The sequence below is a fragment of the Octopus bimaculoides genome, chromosome 8, assembly GCF_046866305.1.
Source record: "Octopus bimaculoides isolate indiv1 chromosome 8, ASM4686630v1, whole genome shotgun sequence".
NCBI lineage: Eukaryota > Metazoa > Mollusca > Cephalopoda > Octopoda > Octopodidae > Octopus > Octopus bimaculoides.
In genome coordinates this window covers 87620719-87642095 of record NC_142935.1, presented here as the reverse complement: position 1 = coordinate 87642095, position 21377 = coordinate 87620719, and the positions used below count along the sequence as shown (strand labels likewise).

General features: G+C 35.1%; 1 protein-coding gene across 15 annotated transcripts in view; it reads right to left on the bottom strand.

Moving 5' to 3' along the window:
• The window catches only part of LOC106874006 (focal adhesion kinase 1), a 235425-nt gene that overhangs the window by 80373 nt on the left and 133675 nt on the right, over positions 1-21377 (bottom strand). For 10 of the 15 annotated variants that reach the window (XM_052970233.2, XM_089356767.1, XM_052970231.2 and 7 more), the window contains exons 6-11: positions 20835-20952; positions 19722-19862; positions 18032-18109; positions 8151-8367; positions 3298-3336; positions 1466-1496 (exon numbers count right to left, since the gene is read on the bottom strand). In XM_052970233.2, coding sequence (XP_052826193.1) covers positions 1466-1496; positions 3298-3336; positions 8151-8367; positions 18032-18109; positions 19722-19862; positions 20835-20952 — 624 coding nt within the window. The remainder of the gene's footprint in view (positions 1-1465; positions 1497-3297; positions 3337-8150; positions 8368-18031; positions 18110-19721; positions 19863-20834; positions 20953-21377) is intronic. The other 5 variants (XM_089356763.1, XM_089356764.1, XM_089356770.1 and 2 more) reach the window with 1 other exon arrangement.

Below are 21377 nucleotides of genomic sequence, written 5' to 3'. Positions count from 1 at the left end.
TAATGAAATTGCAATATATATATATATATATATAATGAAATTGCAATATATTATATATATATATAATGAAATTGCAATATATTATATATATATATAAAATGAAATTGAAATTCATTCCAAATTAACACATGCCTTACTTAGGGTCCATGTAGTGTCTTAGGCCAAAAAATTTTTTAACTTCTTGCATAGTTCGAGCCCACAGCAATATCATATCTCCTCCACTATTTCAGTATTACGTGTCAAAAATGAAACAATAACATCACTCTACTGTAATGTCAGATACTTTCACTTTAACACTGAAACTTTTCCACTGTTTCAGTATTACCTGTCAAAAGTGAAACAATAACATGTTGCTACTGTAATTTCAAATACTTTCACTTTAATATTCAAGTGAGACTATACTCTCACATATATACAGGCATACTATAAGACTCAAGTTAAAAACATTCCCAACAATTCAACTTCTCTGGTTGACATTAACACACCCACCCCCAATAGGGTCCTTCATTCCTACATTTTAGAGCTCCATGAGCTCCATTTTTCAGGAGCAAAAACCTTTTTACAGGTTCCAGAAGACTGAAATTTTGGAATATGCGCATAAAGATCAATAGTATGGGATACATGTCTCATGATTAGAATGTATAAAGAGGGAAAGAACCCTCATGTGCAATTTTGATGAAATTCGAATCATATGTATTCCTTACAGAAAATATAACAGAAAAGTCTCATTCTTCAATTGCATGTAACACGGGCAACAATGGGTATCTCTGCTAGTATATATATATATATATATATATATATATACATATATATATATATATATATATATATATATATATATATATATATATATAAAATGAAATTTCAATGTATATATACATATAATGAAATTTGAAATTTCAATGTATGTATATATATATATGTATATATATATATATATATATATATATAAAATGAAATTTCAATGTGTGTGTGTGTGTGTGTGTGTGTGTGTATATATATATATATATATATATATATAACAATGTATGGACAGGATTTCACTTAATGTACGAAACACACACACACACACACACACTGCTCTGTTGCTGATATATATATACTGTTGTATGTATATATAAATTAATATAAATATCTGACAAAATTATAAATTAAAATTCATTTTTTATATATTGGCGTTTTCAAACTTCTTTTTTATAAATATATATATATATAGTATAATATATATATATATATATATATATATATATATATATATATATATATATATATATATATAAAGCAATATTTTTATTCGGTTACCTATTGATTAGTAAATTATAATTTTAGATTAAAAGGAATCAATCATCATCATGATTCCTTTTAATCTCAAATGATACTTGAATATTTAAGCTATGTTAAATTGTAGGTAAATTTTAGGTTAATATTCAGGTCAAATTTTAAGTTAAATTCAAATAATGCTTACCTAGAACGAGATGTCCGTGGCATAGTATCTGCTGTAAAATAAATAAACATAATGCATTAGTCAGAAATATTGTATATGTTGAAGTAGAGTAGTAATAAGAGCCGTATTGCTAAATACTGGTAATATACTAAAGAACAGACTCAGTAAACTAAACCCATCTTTGAGCTGAAATGGAGTGGTTTTAATATACTATCACAAACATCATCATCATCATCATCAACCTCATCGTATCATTGCTTGAATCAGTAGAATAATAGGCATGAGACCCCTTGCCCAATTATTTTCTGTAGATAATCTAGACTGGACATCAGTCATATAAGTCTTAATAATCTAAAAATGCATGGAAACATTATGGGCAGTCTCCCTGTGAAGATTTTTTTTACATATTCCCCCCATTCATAAGCCCATGGGCACAGCTGTTTGAGGAAGGTTATAGTTAATTACATAGGCTCCAGTACTTGACTAGATTTACTCCTTCTAAAGTTGAGAAAATAAATACCAAAGTTGACTATTATGATTAGAACTCAGAAAATAAAGAGAAAATTATATGATACTACTGCAAAGTATTTTGGCTATCTTTCAATAAATTCTTCCACCATCAAGAGTTTGAGTTCAAACACTTGACATTCAAACTAAGCTTTCAAACTGTGGATGGGAGGAATAAGATAATTAAAAAAAGAGAAAGAGCAGTGCATTCCACTTTGTCACACTCACTCTCCTTTCTGCTCAACAGGTAACCTGGTGTTTTGATAAGAAACCATATCATCTTCCTCGTTATTACTAGGAATACAAGGGTGGTGTAGTAGAATGGTGCTAGATAGAATAATTTACATTCTGAGTTCAAATCCAATCAAAGCCCAATGCTTTTTTGTTATCCTTCCAAAGTTGAGAAAAAGTACCAGTCAAATACTGGGATTGATATAATTGGCTGTAACCTTGCCAACACCTGCCAAAATTTGTAACCCTATGTCAAGGTAGAAAAACAATACCAGCAAGGGTTTTAAGCTTTATTGTTAACCTGAAGGTACATTTGGTCAGGAATTCAGTAAAGGTACATTTGGATAGAAGCTGAACGAGGGTAGATTTGATCAGTGGTCGGATGAAAATACATTTGGTTACTATATAGACCAATTTGAGTTAAGAATATACAAGTTATCTCAGTGGCCCATATTGACTCCGTAATAAAAATAACAGGGAGCTAGCTGAAGATAATTTGACTGTAATAGTGACTAAACCAAGGAACTGAATATAAATTCCCATAGAGACTCGTGTTAGTCTTATAAAAAAAAACAACAAAAACAAAAAAGAAAGATATAGAATTTACTCTGAGAGATTAGATTGAACAATTCAAATAAGTGGATATAATATAAACTTTCATGATTTATGTGGTTATAGGACATTCATAGAAGTCATATAAAGCTGCTACAAAAATTAGCTAGAATATTTTGGGGAGCAGATATTTCATGGTTTCAAGGTTGGCTTATTTAACCATTTTGTGTTTGTTATTTTACAAAACCTAGAGAGACATACAAATTGTCGTTTAATAAATCATATAATATTTGACTTTAAATTCTAGATAGGTCTCCTGAATGACACAAACGATAGAATGCCAGACTAAAGTTGTCTTTGCCTGTTGTCCCACAAAATTAATATAAAGGTCCAGATACCAGTTTTATAGCGGAGTTAATACAATCAAACTACAATGCTACACTCTACCACCAACCAAAAAAAGAAAAAGAGAAAGAAATGTCTGCTCTCCTGCAAGCGTGTGACCTTGTGACTACAAAAGGAATTAATAACATTCAAGTTGAAATTAATAACTGTTTACAAACCTTCACTTTCGGAGGCAGATGAACATCTGAAATTGTTGGCTTCAAATAGGAAACGTAGGGGAGAAAAAAAGAAAAAAAAAAGAAAAAAGAAAAACAAGAAAAATTAAAAGAAACTTAACTAAAATATTTAAATTGAAACACAAAAGAATTGAAATGACAAAAAAAAAGAAGATTTATATCTAAAGAAAAAAAAAGACATTTGAACAAAAAAAAACATTTTTTACTTGCGAAAAATAACAAATTTGATCTTGGTTTTCTTTTCATGATGGTGATGATGATGATTAACAACTGAACAGCATTACATAGAATGGTAAAACATTTTTGATGGTGAAAGAGGACATTCCGCCATGAACTAAACAACAAATAATTCCGGAGTATAAGACAGATGACTATTGAATTTGACTTAAGTAGTAACAGGAAAGCCACTTTACAAACTGCTACTTCCTATTGGAACACAACAAAACTTTATAGACCAAACCTTAATTACACTGGGTTACTTCACAATACATACAACTTCTGTGAGAACACACACAAACACGTATAGTCAATATTCACATTTAAAAATAACCTTTCTCAACTTGAAGCACAACCTTCAAGATGACTGCATCTTTTAGTGAAAACCCAAGGATGTCACATTTTATTACCACAAGCTCCAAGTCACAGAGAACCTCCAATTGCAAACTTAATCATCCTAAAACACCCCAGACACATCTTCTTTCCTAAAACCACCATTCCTCTATACATATTTATAATACAGCAGAACAGTACACTAAGTCCATCCTAACAACACTGTCATTCAGTCCAAATATCTATCTATGTATATATATACATACACACAGACACACACACATATCACCATCGTAAAACTATGCCCCCCCCCCTCCCTTTCACTGGACATCTCCTAAATCCCACAACATTCCTATATCATCCAGACACCACAATCACTCCCACTGAGTTCATACACATGTACAACACACTAGAAAACAACTACATACCATCCTAAAAGCACTGTCTCTTCCATTGAGCCGTCATCGTCAATGATGCCGTTAAACCCAAACACTGATGAAGTAAATCAACAACTGCTGTATCCTGATCAAGACCACATAGCCTATTTTCACTGTGGTCACCATCAGAATCTACTAACATACAGAATCAGACTGGACAGTAAAGAAAATACAATAAATTCAGACTACCACACTGAATCTTTACACAAACTATTGATTGCTGAGGTACACAGTTGGTCCTCCACTGGGTGAGGCATGGTATTGGAATAATAGGTTTGTAGATCACACCTAGCTGTTTGCTTAACTACTTCTGTGCCAGAGCTCCACTGGATCAACAAGAGAAAATATTATGTTCAATTGAGGAGGGATAATGAAGATTAAACCACATCAAATAAATTTACTTGGATTTCAGGTCAGACACTGACAAACCCAGCCTCTGGATAGGACACCAGTCTATTGATCACACATTATAGTGAACTGAATGGAATGTATTAAAAGTTCTGCACAAACAATGAAGAGATCCAAAGTAGATTTGAACTCTCAACCGATGACAAAATAAAAATATCTCCAAACTGCCAAAAGAGCTGAAAAGAATCTATTTGTTTAGCTCCAGTTTCACAGAATTATGCCGAAGAGAGATAATGCTCCCCTAGGACATAACAATCTATCTTCATTGATATCCCTTAATGATTTCATACTTGTCCCTGAAAACTTGGTGGGATAAAGCAATGTAGAATTAAATGTATAGCTTAGTGGCTTAGCACCTAAGGCTCAAATTTACAGTCCAAAACCGTTGCTACGACTGTCTAAACATTGAATAAAAATAACACGATCTGGTATCTAAACCACAATTTTTGGGAATGTATTATCTTTGAAAGGAAAGGCTCTTCACTCTAAAAGACCAAGGTAAAGATAGTGATTGCCGTGCAAGGTGAATAAAAAGTCAGGAGCAGTTTAATATGCTGTGAGTATACACATGATATTGTGTGCATATATATATATGCAAGTGTATATATACATGTATATCACTGCTTTTATTGTCTTATATGCAATTGCAAATAAAATGAATTACATGTTGTCATTACAGTCATCAAAACTTTAACATTCATATAACTTAAAATATATAAAGTTAATAGATTAAAATTCTATCTATGGCATATAAACTCACAGTTGTACACTAACATGGTTTGTCTTCTTATGCTGTTAGTCACATGGTATGTTGACTGCACTTTGTATTTAGTTGTATGATAAGTGTTTTCTGCTATGTTGTATATCCTAGTAGCAGTATCTATCAATCACCTACCCTGTTGGATGAAGTATTGGGTCATCCCATGAATAATGCAGTCTTTTTTTAATAATTCTTTTATTTTTCAAAATTAAGACAAAGTTCTTTTTTAATCTAAAATATACTCTTTCATTTTCTACAATGTTCTTCCAGCTATCTGGTAGACTTGCAAGGCTCCTCTTCCAAAATTCACTTGTCTGTGATGAAAAATACTCCTCCAGTACTGTTCTGATCTCGTCTACAGAATTCATATTTTTTCCATCCAAATGATTTTGAAAACTACAAAATAAATGATAATCAGATGGGGTGATGTCTGGCGAATATGGTGTCCCATTCAAAAAAACTCCAGCCTTTGGAATGTCATCCTCACTGTATGTGGCCGAGCATTATTCTGATGGAAGAACACCTTTCGTCTTGAAACCAAAATTGGTTGTTTTTCTTCTGGTGCTGACTTGAATGATAAGTTGAATGACCAAATTCAAACTTCTCTGCTAATTCCTCAACAGTTACGATGGGATTTTATTCCACTAGGGATTGCAGGACATCCTCGTCAAGCTCTACAGATCTTCCAGGATGAGCCTCATCTCCTAGGCTGTAGTTTCCGGCTCAGAATTTCTGGAATCACCTTTGACACTGGATTACGCTTATTGTGCGATCCCCATATACTGCATTAATATTCTTTGCACTTTGCGCTGTGTTGTTACCTTTATTGAACTCGTACAACAAAATATGCCGAATATGCTCCTTTGTCACTTCCATTATAGCTTTGAAAAAATAACTTAAAATGAAACGGCACTCTTCAAAATTTGCAGTAAGAATAAATACAAGGTAAAATTACTACCTGCTTTTATAGCAAGTTGAGGCAGGTAGTTTATCCCATCCCCCCTCCAACTTTTAGTTCATGCAATTGAAAAAACTGCATTATCTATGGCATGACCCAATACATTCTTTCTCAGTAGATGTAGTGTCTCTTCTTTGCCTCTCCACAGCAGCCTATGTAATATTTCCTCCAACTTCTCTCTAATCATATTTATGCTCTTGCTCCACCTTCCACTGCCCTATATGCTTCCTCTTTTCTTCTCTCACAATCCTTCATTATCAACTTTCGAAATACACACAGAGATTCAATTTTATAGCATTATGCATGTTACTAGTATTGTTGCCAGAAAGCCCAGTCTGCTTAAAAATAATCAGAGAAAAACTTTCTCCTTTTTATGCTAAGGTAAATATCTAACAGTTTCTTTCATTTTCTTCACAAATTTCTAGTTTTAAAGCTTTATTCATCACTATTTTCAAGACGACCATTCATACTAACATGAGATTTCATAGCCCTATTCTTCTGCACAAATATTTGGGTACAAATAAGGAAACCCTGTGTCAACATATAGTATCTCACAAAAATGATATCAGACTATGTCACTGATGTTGCTATAATATATATATATATATATATATATATATATATATATATATATATATATATATTAGGTATTTGAGTATATATAAAAATTTAAGGAATGGAGTAAACTTCTCCTCAGGGAATGTATATAACATGCAGTTATAACATGCGTTTACTCCATTCCTTAAATTTATATATATCGTCGTCGTCATCGTTTAACGTCCGCCTTCCATGCTAGCATGGGTTGGACGATTTGACTGAGGGCTGGTGAAACCGGATGGCAACACCAGGCTCCAATCTAATTTGGCAGAGTTTCTACAGCTGGATGCCCTTCCTAACGCCAACCACTCAGAGAGTGTAGTGGGTGCTTTTACGTGTCACCCGCATGAAAACGGCCACGCTCGAAATGGTGTCTTTTATGTGCCACCAGATATATATATATATATATATATATATATATATATATATATATATTGCTACTAGTTTTACTTTTAACATTGCCTCAATGCCAGCAGGCTAGGTCATTTTAATCTCCAACAGACCAAGATGTCTAACACTAGATTCATATTTGGAATGAGAAATGGCCACATGAATTAAACTATAGTAATTAATCCCAAAAAATTGAATAGTAAAGGCTCTTTGGAAGAGTAATCAGTGACTTGGTGATCAGATAAGCAATAGAAATATGGCTTGAGCTCAATCAGTCGGGGTGGGTCTGATGTTTTTAATCAGTATTTGTAATATGCCAAAATAAAATACATCCAGTCAACATTGTAATGGCATTGGTATTAGGAAGGGTGTTGAGCTGTAAAATCTATGATATTGACAGAAGCAGTACTGGCCAGTAATACTCTGTTACTGTGTGTGTACCAGATCACAAGGAACCATGATGAGTGTTGAAATACAATGAGAGCTAGCCAATCCATGCTAGAATGAAAAATGGATGTGATGATTGAATGTTCAATATCATTTACATCAAAATCTTAGCAGTTAATCCATAAGTTATTGAGCAGTTAATCCATAAGTTATTGAGCAGTTAATCCATAAGATATTGAGCAGTTAATCCATAAGATATAGAGTAGTTAATCCATAATAGAATGTTTTGTAAAAACTACAATAAATTATTGAAAATGTAAATACTACAATGAAACCATGTTTGGCTTACCTTTTCGTTTCCACAAAGAACTATGTGTGTTGTTGACCAAACGACAATAACCATCAATAAGATCTGCCATGTCTTCAGCACCACTTACAGACACACAGGTTAAAGTCAAAGGTTCTGTAGCACCGGCTATCTTCAGCTGTAATACACCTTTGTCATCAGAAGTGGCAGATAATGTCTGGATAGATTCTACATCAGTGAAATCAGCAATGTGAGTTGGCTACAAAAATAATGAAATGAGATGTGATATATGGATTATTATATTTGTGTGTGTGTGTGTGTGTGTGTGTGTGTATATGTGTGTGTGTGTGTGTATATGTGTGTGTGTGTGTGTGTGTGTAAATATATAGATGTTGAACGGTGAAAATGAGTACTTAACACTGCATTGGTGGATGTAATTTCTTTATTTGTAAATTAAGGCTACCATTGGTTTCATGTTAAGAAAAGTAGGAAAATATCCTGGTGTCTTAATTTTTCAAGCCGATCACAGTGTATGTGTACGGGACGTGTATGTGTGTATTTGCATTTCATGCAAAAACAGCTGCACAAATTGCTTCTATACTTGGGATGCATGAATAATTTGAGGGCCTTCAGTTTATTTTTTTATTAAAAATAAATAATACTGCTTTATATATATGATTCACTCCTTTAAAAAGGTTTCTCAATGCCAACTTTCAGTACTGACATAGCAACGTGAAATTTTTCATTTGCAAATAGAAATGAAAAATTTCGCATTGTTATGTCAACTATGATATATTTATTTATTGCCCACAGGGGGCTCAACATAGAAGGGACGAGGACAGACAAAAGGATTAAGTAGAGTACATCGACCCCAGTGCATAACTGGTACTTATTTAATCAACTCTAAAAGGATGAAAGGCAAAGTCAACCTCAGCAGAATTTGAACTCAGAACATATCAGCAGACGAAATACCGCTAAGCACATCGCCTGGCATGCTAATGTTTCTGCCAGCTCGCCACCCTGCAACTATGATATATTACTGAAAGAAATATCTACCAAGTTCACAAATTTAAATATTCGGCACAATATAGTTTTTAACGAACTTCTATTTAGATGAGCTTTTCATTTCATGTTTATTTCGTTCTTTGTTTGCAATGTTCTCTTTCTCACATACACTGTCTCTCTAATATAAACACACACACACACACACACAAGCTCTTTCATATAAACACACATACATACTCCAGGTGTGATTTTGTTATTACACAAATATCACATTAGAATTTTGCAATTCCACATGGGATGTCCAAAACAATATGGGCATTCTTTTGCTTGAACCCTCACACTTCGTTAATTTCCATAAATTTTTTTTATCTATTTACCTTTAGCATGCCGTGTTCAGCTCTATGCATTTGTAGTCAGTCACACATGCACACGTGTTTCTGTCTGTACATTTGTATAGATTTATGTGAGAGAGTGTGAGTGAAGGGGCATGTTGTCATGTATATGTACATACATATGTATTTATATACATACGCATACATCTTTTTTGTATGTATGTGTGTGTGTGCGTGTGTATGAGATAGTAATGTCTAAGTGGCACTCGCTCTCTCTGTCACACAAACAAACAAATAAGATGTATGTATATTTATTTATATATGTACATATACATAACAACATCCCCCCCCTCTCTCTTTCACATGTCCATTTCATCTGATGTTTGATATTGTATATGTATATGTGTGCATGCGTGGGGCGTTCCACAATCGCCATTTATTTCAATCACTCTTGTGAAGATATTCACGTAACTCATTTTTTCATTTAATCTCCACTTTAATTTTCAAAAAAGTTTCCGAGAACAATAGTCTCACTCTCTACAAGAGGAGATGGGGTAGATGCAGTTGATCAGTAATCTACAGTGAAGCAAAGACAAGTGCAGGTAGCCAGAGTCAATGCTGAATTCTGCAACACTTGGCTCTATTAAGTATGTTTGCAAATGTATAAACAAAGGCTTAGACACTGCAACATACACCCTTATGCAGAATGGCAGTCAGCAGATAAATAAAAATGACAAAGTTGCACAGTATGACAGAGGAAGATACATCAGTACCAATGAGGCTTTTTGGCACATCTTCAATTTTCCCATTCATGAGGGGCACCCAGCCATCATTCATCTGAGTGTCCATCTAGAGAATAGCCACAGGGTTATCTTTACAAAACAAACAGCCTAACAACAAGCACTTTCTCCAAAAGAAACTAGCCCTAATGCTTTTTTAAGTTGTGTCAAGTAGATGAAGATGCAAGAAAATTCCTTTACCCACAATTACCCAAGTATTACACCTGGAGAAAATAAATGGCACAAGAGGAAACGTGGGGCTGATGCTCTTGCAAGAGTTTACAGTGTCCCCCACAAGTCTAGCAGAATGCTACTACTTACAGCTTCTTTTGCATGAAGTACATGGTCCCAAATCATTCTAAGATTTGGGGAGGGTAAATGGTCATGTGTTTGAAACTTATAAGGAAGTATGCTATCAACAAGGTTTTTCTTAGAAAATGATGAGCATTGGGACCTTGCATTGACTGAAGCATCAGTATCAGATTCTCCAAGGAAACTCTGTAACCTTTTTACAATTATACTGAACAGGTGTCAACTTGACAGTCCCTTACAGCTTTGGATGAAACATTGTGAGGACATGGCTGAGGACAAAGTATGTAGTTCAACAGGCAAACCCAGATATCAATATTCAGTTCTCTGAAACAATTTTTAATCAAGCACTGATTGAAATTGTGGATCAAGTTTTGGCCATGGGATGCAAAGATTTGCAAGAGTCTGCCTCTGGACTGCCAAGAACAAATTGTCAAATTAGTGCTTTAACTTCAAGAGACATAGCAAGAAAGACAAATTACGACAACACAGACTTGGCTGTATTTGTGAATGAGTATGAACCTAAACTTCTTCTAGAACAATGCTGTGCATATAATAAAATTATTTCATTAGTCAGAGAAAAAAAGTGGAGGAATTTTCTTTCTTGATGCTCCTGACAGTACATTGATACTGCAATGATTTAATACTAGGAGCATCTAAAAAAAATTTAAGAAAATGCACAGAGTTGATTTGGTAAACTAGTTTTGACGCATTTTACATAAAGAAGTTCCAACTAATGTGTACTTTAAAATATAGCAGTGTGGAGAGGATTTTCATTATGTGTTCTAATGCAGTTTAGAATTTTAATATAGTTTCAAAAATGGAATTGATGCTGCATTGTGCAGGGTTAACTTAATATCATCACCATCGTTTAACCCTTTAACTTTTAAACTGGTCATATCCAGCCCAAATATTCTACTTGTTTTATGTTCAAACTGATCAGCTTCAGCTTCTCACACTTACCCTACAATGTCATTCTAAAAATAAAACAATCACGTCATCAAAATTTTGAAGCTATGAGATAATGCATGATTAATTAAAGATGTTAATAAGCAAGCATTGCACTTGACAAAATAATTTGAATGCTAAAGGGCTAATGTCTATTCTCTATATTTTTTGCAGGTGTGGCTTGCTTTACAGTTTCAGGGTCAGAACCACTGCATAGCACCTTGAGCAGATGTCTTCTAGTAGAGTACAGAGCTGACAAAAACCTTGTGAGTGGATTTGGTAGGCAGAAACTGAAAGAAAGTGACCTCACAAATGCCAGTGCCGTGTAATATACATCCAGTATACTCTGTGAAGTAGTTGGCATTAAGAAGGGCATCCAACCATAGAAACCACACCAAACAGACACTGGAGCTTAGCACAATCCTCTGGCTTGTTGGCTGCATCCAATACATACCAGCAAGGAAAACATTTGATGATGATGAAGATGTGCATGTGTATGCATAATAAATGTCTCCTTGTCTTGACAACATGTGACAGTTGTAAATGAACACCACTGTCATACAAGCAGTTTCTATTCTTTGCTTCTATTCCTCCATGGAAACATGTCTGGCTGCAGGGAATTATTACCTTACTTGGAACTAGGTGTTTGTGACAAAGAAGGGCATCTGGTCATAGAAAATCCACCTCAATAAATTCTATTTGATCCACATGAGCATGGATTAGGTGAACATAAAAATGATGATGGTTTTATATATATATACATATATATATATTCTTTTACTAATTTCAGTCATTTGTTTGTGGCCATGTTGGAGCACCGCCTTTAGTTGAACAAATCAACTCCAGGACTTATTCACTGTAAGCCTGGTACTTATTCTATCAGTTTCTTTTGCCAAACCACTAAGTCATGGGGACACAAACACACCAGCATCGGTGGCAAGCAATGGTGGGGGGGGGGGGACAACCACAGACACACATATATATATATATACATACATACATACATACACACACATATACATACACACATACATACACACACGACGGGCTTCTTTCAGTTTCTGTCTACTAAATCCACTCATAAGGCTTTGGTCAGCCTGAGGCTATAGCGGAAGACACTTGCCCAAGGTGCCACACAATGGGACTGAATGCGGAACCATGTAGTTGGGAAGCAAGCTTCTTATGATACAGCCACTCCTGTGCAGGTTGTGTGTGTGTGTGTGTGTGTGTGTGTGTGCGTGTGCAAGAGACTTGCTTCCCAATCGCATGGTCCCAGATTAAGACTAGGTTCATGGCACCTTGGGCAAGTATCTTCCACTATAGCCCCAGGCCAACCAAAGTCTTGTGAGTGGATTCGGCAGACAGAAAACTGAAAGAAGCCTGTTGTATATGTGTGTGTGTTTGTCCATGAATGTCCTCCACTACTGCTTTACAACTGGTGTTGGTGTGTTCATGTCACTGTAACTAGCAGTTCAGCAACAGAAACCAATAGAATAAGTACCAAGATTGAAAAAAAAATACTGAAGTCAATTATTCATTTGACTAAAAGAAAGTTCAAGGTGCTGCCCCAGCATGGCTGCCGTCTAATGACTGAAACAAGTAAAAGATATATATATATATATATATATATATATATCTATATCATCATCATCATCGTTTAACGTCCGCTTTCCATGCTAGCATGGGTTGGACGATTTGACTGAGGACTGGTGAAACCGGATGGCAACACCAGGCTCCAATCCAATTTGGCAGAGTTTCTACAGCTGGATGCCCTTCCTAACGCCAACCACTCAGAGAGTGTAGTGGGTGCTTTTACGTGTCACCCGCACGAAAACGGCCACGCTCGAAATGGTGTCTTTTATGTGCCACCCGCACAAGAGCCAGTCCAGGGGCACCGGCAACGATCTCGCTCGAAAAACCTCATGTGTCACTCGCACAAGAGCCAGTGACACATGAGGTTTTTATATATATATATATATATATATATACATATATGAGAGAGAGAGAGAAAGAACTTATGAAGAACCATATCATATGAATATTGTTTGTTTTTGTAGAATAATTATGAAATCTTTTAGACAGGGAATTCTCACCAATTTGTAGTTTCAAATTGGTTTGATATTTGTCATAATAAAGTGGTCTTTATTTTAGGGCAAAGTGGTGAGGAAATGATTGAATAATAGTGCTGCAAGATTCAATGGTGTTTAGACTTAATGGCTTTAACAGCCACTTGTTTAATGGCTAAGTATTGGGATAAATAAACACTTTGGTGGGTGGGTGGGTGAGTGGAGGGATGGATGGCTTCTGGTTGGGGGTGGGGTAGATGAGGATTGTAGTTGACATTGAGTGAATAGTTTTGGTTTCTGTAAAATAATTATGGAGAAAGTTTCACTTTTCCAGTTAGTCTATCTAGCTTGTAGTGCTTGAAATGCTGTAGTATTTAGAGTGCAATAGATCTTTTATTACTGTTTTCAACTGGACTTTTAAATCAATGGAGAGCTAGGGAAGGAGAGAGAGAAATAAAGTAAGATCGTAAAAATGTATTTTATCGGCTAATGTCATAGTTGAGGATTGTTATAATTCTTCTGAAACATCAATATGCCAGCAGACATAGTTTGAAATGACCTTTCAAGACGACATACAATAATGTTTAGTTCTTGGTCAGTTATACTAAACAGTTGACATCTCTCACTTGCAATGACTGCTGTGTTTTGACATGAAGAGAAAAATAAAATTCCTTTTCATGCTGCAACAATTACAGAATGGCTTGAAGGTAGAGAATTAACAGATGTTATAGCCTGGAACTTAGTTAGACAAGTGAATGTAAACACAGTCTTCAGTAATACAACCATGCTAAGAATAGCATTTAAACCAAACCATCTAGATACTTCCACACACTTACTCAACATGCTAGACATAGCAACTAAATCTCCCTCAATTCATACCTGGCATCTTAGAAAAAAAAAAAACTAACAAAAAACACATTAGATGGTGTAGTCCTAAATATATTGTTTGAATAAAAGACAACATAGTCACAAGTGGAACAATTTTGACCATAAGTCTACTGAATTTGGGCTCACTTGGGGTTAAGCAAGAATAACATATGAACCATTAAGGGAGTCTAAGTAGTTTAACTGGTTAGAAATAGTAGTCAAATCACCTTCAAATCATACCCTATTGTCTTATACAGAAAAGGAGGTATTACTTTATGAGGTCTTTATACAAATTTCAGTATTTAGTCACAGAGTTGTAGTAAAAGCATTTATATCTGGACGTCAACAGTCATTTTCTACACAATCATGTGGAATGTACAGGCCCTGGGGTGCAGCTTAACTGTCACAATCTTTTTATCTTTCATTTGCTTCAGTCGCTGGGCTGCAGCTATGAAGAGGCACCACCTTGACGGATTTTAATCGAACTTAGTACTTACTCTTAAGCTGTAAGTAGTTTCTTTTGCTGAATTGCAAAGTTAGAGACATAAACAAACAAAGTAGTTGTCAAGGGGGTGGTGGAGAACAAACACAAAGACAGACACACACACTTCTTTCACAAGACTTTGGTTAGCCTGGGCTATAATAAAAGACACTTGCCCGAAGTGCCGAGACTGAACCTGGAACCATGTGGTTGGAAAGCAAACTTCTTACCACAGAGCCGTGTCTTTCTCATCCCAAACTCTCCATCACGTGCTAAGTAGCCCATCATGTTAGCTTCACAGCCATTCTTGCTCATAAACAGACACAATAATTTTTATTGATTCAATACAAGAGGAAAGCACAACTGAAATTGACACCCTAGTATATTGCTGGTACTTATGTATACTGATCCCTTGAAGTGATGAGAAATGCAGCCAATTATTAATGGGATATGAACTCTGAACGTAAAACCTGAAGGTAAATACTGCAATGTATTTTGTCAATTTGTCTATCTTTTCCATTATTAAAAAAAAAAAAAAACCACATACATACATGCATAAAAATGTAATATGTATTTGTATGTCTTATATCATCATTGTTTTCACATTCCCTTTTCTATGTTTAGAAGGCTCAGATGAAACTTTGATGCAGCAGATTTTTCTGTAGCAGGATGCTCTTCTTGCCATCAACCTTCTATCTCATAGTAAGGCAATATTTCCCTTTGAACATCAAACAGATCAAATGGCTGGACATGCTTTTGCAGAAGACCATAATCAAATAATTGTTTACAATTAGCATGTGCATGCCAAAAACAGAATATACAAGCCAATACATACTCACACATATGCATACTTATATATCTCTCTACACACGTCTTCAGCTTCCATCTACCAATCTCCTTCACAAATTTTGGTCAACTCATGGCTATAGTAGAGGACACCAGCAAACAGTGTCGACACAGAGGGTCCAAAATGAGTTTCTTGAACACATGGCCATGCCTACACCTTTTGTACTATAATACATATATACATATCATGGTGGAATGTGGTGGGTGATAGGAAGGGCATTATTCAACCATAAAAAAAAAAAAATTTACACAACAATGATGCTGGTTTTATCTGTTTCTGTGTATGTGTGTGCCAAAGGATGGTGATATGTACATGTGTATAAACAAGTTCACAAAGGAACTGAGATAGACAAACTGGTTCATTGTAATTTTAAACACATTACCACCACCACCACCACCACCACCACCAACAATAACATTAACATTCCCTAAATGCCAAACAAGGTTTATCTATGTCATATCACATTACAAATATCCTGCTACTTGTTTGTTCTACATTTATTTAGAAATCCTTAACAGCACTTCAACCATATACTATGGACACCAGTTCAATTGAACTATTACATCATCAACATTATCATATCATTATTATTGATAGTAGTAAATGTAGTAGTAGTAATAGTAGTATCACCATTGTTGCTCTTGTTCCTGTGAAGGTTAATGCCAGCTTTATAGTGAAATAAATGCTAGTCATGGACTAGTGTCAAAGTAAGCAATTACACTTTCCTCTGAACACTAACACTTGTGTCCTCCACCATCATGAGAGGTCATCTCGTACACTAGCAATTTATTACAACAATAACAACAATAATAATGGTTTTTGATTTAAGAGAGGAGGTGGAGGCTGATATCATCAACCTTGACTGGTAGTTTATTTTATCGACTGAGTGGATGAAAGGCAAAGTTAACATAAAAAGCAGAAATAAATACTGCAAGGTATTTTTTCCAATGTTCTAATGATTCTGCCAGTTCACTGTCTTAACAACAAGAACAATAATAATGATTTCAAATTTTGACAGATGGCCAGTAATTTTGCGAGTTGTGGGGGGAGGTAAGTCAATAACATTGACTCTAGTACTCAACTGGTATCTATTTTATCAGCTCCAAAACAATGAAAGGCTAAGTTGACCTCGGTGGAATTTGAACTTAGAACATAGAGACAGATGAAATGCTGCAAAACATTTCACCTGGTGTGCTAACAATTCTGTCAGCTTGCCATCTCACCAATACAACTACTAATAATAATAATAATAATAATTTCAAAGTTTGGCACAAGGCCAGTAATTTTAAGAGGAAGGGGCAACTTGATTATATCAACCCCAGTACTTTCTTATATTTAGCCCAGGCCTGCGCAAAACTGGAGAGGACACTTCAGTGCTGCTGTAAAAAGTGGCAGAAAAAACATGGGAGGTAGCAATCACAAGCGATAAGTCCATTCTGATTGGCGTAGGATATGGGCGCTACAGGTTACCTCTGACGGTGGGAGGGACCCTCGTGTCCCATTGGTTAGCTACTGCCCACCTCAAGCTGGGCAGCCCCCTGTTAATAAGGTGCTGACCCACCACAGGCCGCCTGCTTCATTGGGTGCTTGGAGTTAAGAGTTTGACTTGAAAAACAGCCTGAAACCTCTGCACCAAGCAAACAATCAAAAGACAAACAAAGTACTTGACTAGTATTGTATTTTATCGACCTTGAAAGGAGGGCAGTGACCTCAGCAGCATTTGTACTCAGAACATAAAGAGCTGGAAGATACGTTGTTAAGCATTTTATCTGGCATGCTCATGATTCTGCCAGCTCACCACTTTAATAACAACATAAAGTACTGTGGTCAATGTAATCAATAAACATCTCTGAAAATTTCAAGTTTTGTGCTTGTATTAGAAGCAATTATTATTATTATCATTATCATTATCAGTAGTAGTAGTAGTAGTAGTAGTAGTAGTAGTAGTAGTAGTAGTATCATCATCATTATCATCTTCTGCCTAGTGCCTATATAAGAAACAATTATCATCATCATCTACCTTGTGCCAGCATGAGAAATTATGTCATTTGTGACAGAAGCAATAGACCTTAATTTTATCTAGTGAAGACTCCAGGCCATGTTTTGTGATCATCTCTGAAAGGGGTGAAGTCTATGTGAAGAATTAACAAGCCAAAATGTTTCATGGTTAGTTGAAGATGTAGTCAAGTATTGTTACCTTGAAATAAGTCTGTTGTTCACAGTGCATTGTTACAGGTCAAAAGAAGACAAGCAGAGAAAAACAAAAGGACAAAAAGAAATCCTACATACCGTGGAAGCTTTTTCTGTGAGATAACTGATGCCAACATCTGGTCCAACCACCAAATCTACAGAAATGCTCCAGCCATACTGTAAAGAAAATATTGAATCAAAGATTAAAAACAGGCAAAACTATCAGTTGGTCAATTGTGTTTCAGGAAACTATTTTATCTATCTCCACCCAGCTACCAATTCAGATTCTTCAAGCAACATTGAAAATTTTGTTTCCAACACTGTTTAACCTTATGGTTCCCATACATCTATTGAAATACGCTGCTTTTGTTTTAATCAATTTTGAAATGATAAAGGAATTTTGCAAATTAACTTTGTCATTATTTAGCTAGTGTTTGGAACATATATTAACACAGAATTTTGAGGGGATGTTTTAAAACACTTTAGAACAGAAAGTTATATCACAGAACCAAGGATGGTATCAGGTAGGCTGATATCAAAGAGGGTTAAGTGTCTGACAATAGACTATCAACATAACATTACACAACCCAACTAGGAAGTGAAGGTGCATCATCATAACAATTGGGGTGTTTTTCCACATTATTATAATGTGGAAAAATGCAGTATAATAATAGATATGTTTTTCCGCACTCCAAGTTAGAGGTTTACAGCATGTGTGTGGGAGGAGGGGCAAATTACCTAGAATATGATAGACTGAAACCATAAAAACTTGTTTTGTCTGTGTGTGTGTGTGTGTGTGTGTGTGTGTGTGTGTGTGTGACATAAATTAGAAGGTCAACAGGTAGATTAATAAAATAAGTAGCAGACTGATATACTGGAGTCAACATGATCTACTAAAACTTGTGAAGGCAGCACTACAGCATGACTACAGACAAATAAGTGAAACCAGTAGAAGAGTAGGAGTATGCATGTCTTGTGACAGAGGGAAAGAGCAAACATCATATGGAGGTGGTTAAGTTTCGAGTAGACAAAGCCTCCAACATAGGCCAATTTCCCAGCTGAACCACAGGAATGGGTGTGTAGTTGAGTATTTTGCTTTCTGGTTTCAAGTTCAGTACCACTGCATGGCACCTATAGTCTTCTACTATAGCTTTGGGCTAACCATAACCTTGTGAGTTGCTCTGGTAGAAAGAAACTGAAAGACTGTGTGTGTGTGTGTGCGCGTGGACCAGGCAAACACATTTAACCATGGTAAAATAATACTCTACATGGGAATAAGTAATGGGTGGCAACAGGAAGGATATCTCGCCACAAAAGACCTGTCTCAATGAATTCCCTTTGATGCATGAAAGCATGGAAGAAAACAGGTTAAAATGATGGCTGACACACACCCACACAACCCCATTATCTACATATTTAAAACATTATCTTGTTGTGAAATGGATCTTGGCAGTGGTCTCTGGTTATTTGCCTTCAACAAGCATGGTATCTATTTTCAGCTAAGTCAACAAGACCACCACATAGCACAATTCAGAAAGATGAATGATACCTTGCATGGTTTTTAATTATAGTTAGTTGAACAGTACTTCCAAATGGTATCATTTTATAGCTAGAAGTACCTCTATGTAATACTACATACAGCAAGGTAAATGGTACCTTTTAAACAGGAAGTTTGTATTTTAGAACCAGGGGCAGTCTCAGGTGGTTTGATATCAAAAGGGTTAAAGAAAACAAAACAATTTTGGGGAATTGTATAAATTCTAGTGTCTAAATTTTGGAGAACACTTACTCCTAAGGCACATTTAAAGCGCTCTTGGTTGAATTTGGTAACAGTAGACAAAGTTTCAAAGAATTTAAAAACACATTCAGTTTCACTCAACGACGAATAAGTCTTAAAACGATTTTGAATTAATCTTCGTAAGTTTTTAGGCTGAAAGAATAAATTGAAAAAAAATCAAAATAATTAATATATTCATTTAAAAACTTAAAACAGAAAAATATACATTTTTAAATACTAAATTTAAACACAATCACCATAATAAAGTGAGTACCATCTAAGAATGTATGCATGTATGAACATGTGTGGTGTTTTGATGTGTATGCATATACATGTGCTTGTGTTTATATTTTTGGTAAAATTTTGGTTTAAGCACTCCATGTAACCCCTTGTAACATTTTTAATTTTAGTAATTTTCAGAAAATTTTTGTGAATTTGTTTTCTATACATGGGAATTCATACAATCATGAGAAAAACATTTTTACCCCCACCCCAAAACCCTAAAATTTCCATTCTTTTTCGAATTTTTTTTTTTTAAATCAGAGTTTAAAATATGGACAGTCTGAATATTTTGTTTAAATCCTAGCAATGAACTACCCTTGGGTACAGCATCATTCCTTTAAATGTGTTTATGGGGAGAAAAATATTGAAAAAAAAAAAAAAAAAAAATCAATACTTGCCAGGGTGACAAAGAAATGAGGAAACTATCAGGCAGTCATGGGATGTGCCAAAGTCAACAGCTAAATTACCTTTAAGCCACATTCCCTACCCAACTTTCCAATAATCGTATGAATTCTGCATGTAGAAGACAAATTCGCAAAAGTTTTCTTAAACTCTCAAAAAATAAAAAAGCTATAAGGGGTTATATGGGGTGCTTTTTTTATATATTTTTATATATTTACACATTTTTCATGTCTCACATTATATACACCTTACACATATTCAAGGTCTCATCACCATGCCCCATCACATACATACATATACACCATGTCCCATCACATATACCTTACAGATTCCATGCCTTGTTACTATGTATCATGACACACACACACACACACACACACACACACACACACACCTTATACTTAATGCATTTATAAGAGTTAAGAAGCTTGGATTATTTACCTTTGTGGATTCAATAATATTCCGTGGTATAAATCGCCTAATTCCAACTTCCTTTTCTAGAAACTCAAAATTTGATTTCTTGTCTAGAGCAGCCTGGGGCATGTCTTTGAAGAAATGCCTACAATATGACAATATTTAAATATATTTAGAAGACATTCTTTTCATCATCATCACAATTTTTAACACCTGTTTTATCTTACTTGCAAAGAAAAATAGTTTATCAAGGCAGATTTTCTACAGCCAGATACTTTTCTTGTCAACAAACCTCCTTTGTATCCACTTGCTTAAATGTGTGTATATATCCATATCCATATATATATACAGTGGTGCACCAGCATGACCGCAGCCACTTGGCTGAAACACATAAATACAAATATATATATATATATAGTAGTAGGCATCTGTCAGTCTTGAGAGGCCATGGATCTGTGCCCAAAGAAATCGTGTCAGCTGCTGATAGTGGTGCAGGCTCACATGGGAGTGTAAGTTATGCATACAGTGACTGCATTTGAAGGAGCTCTTTGCTGGTGCTGATGATTTTTC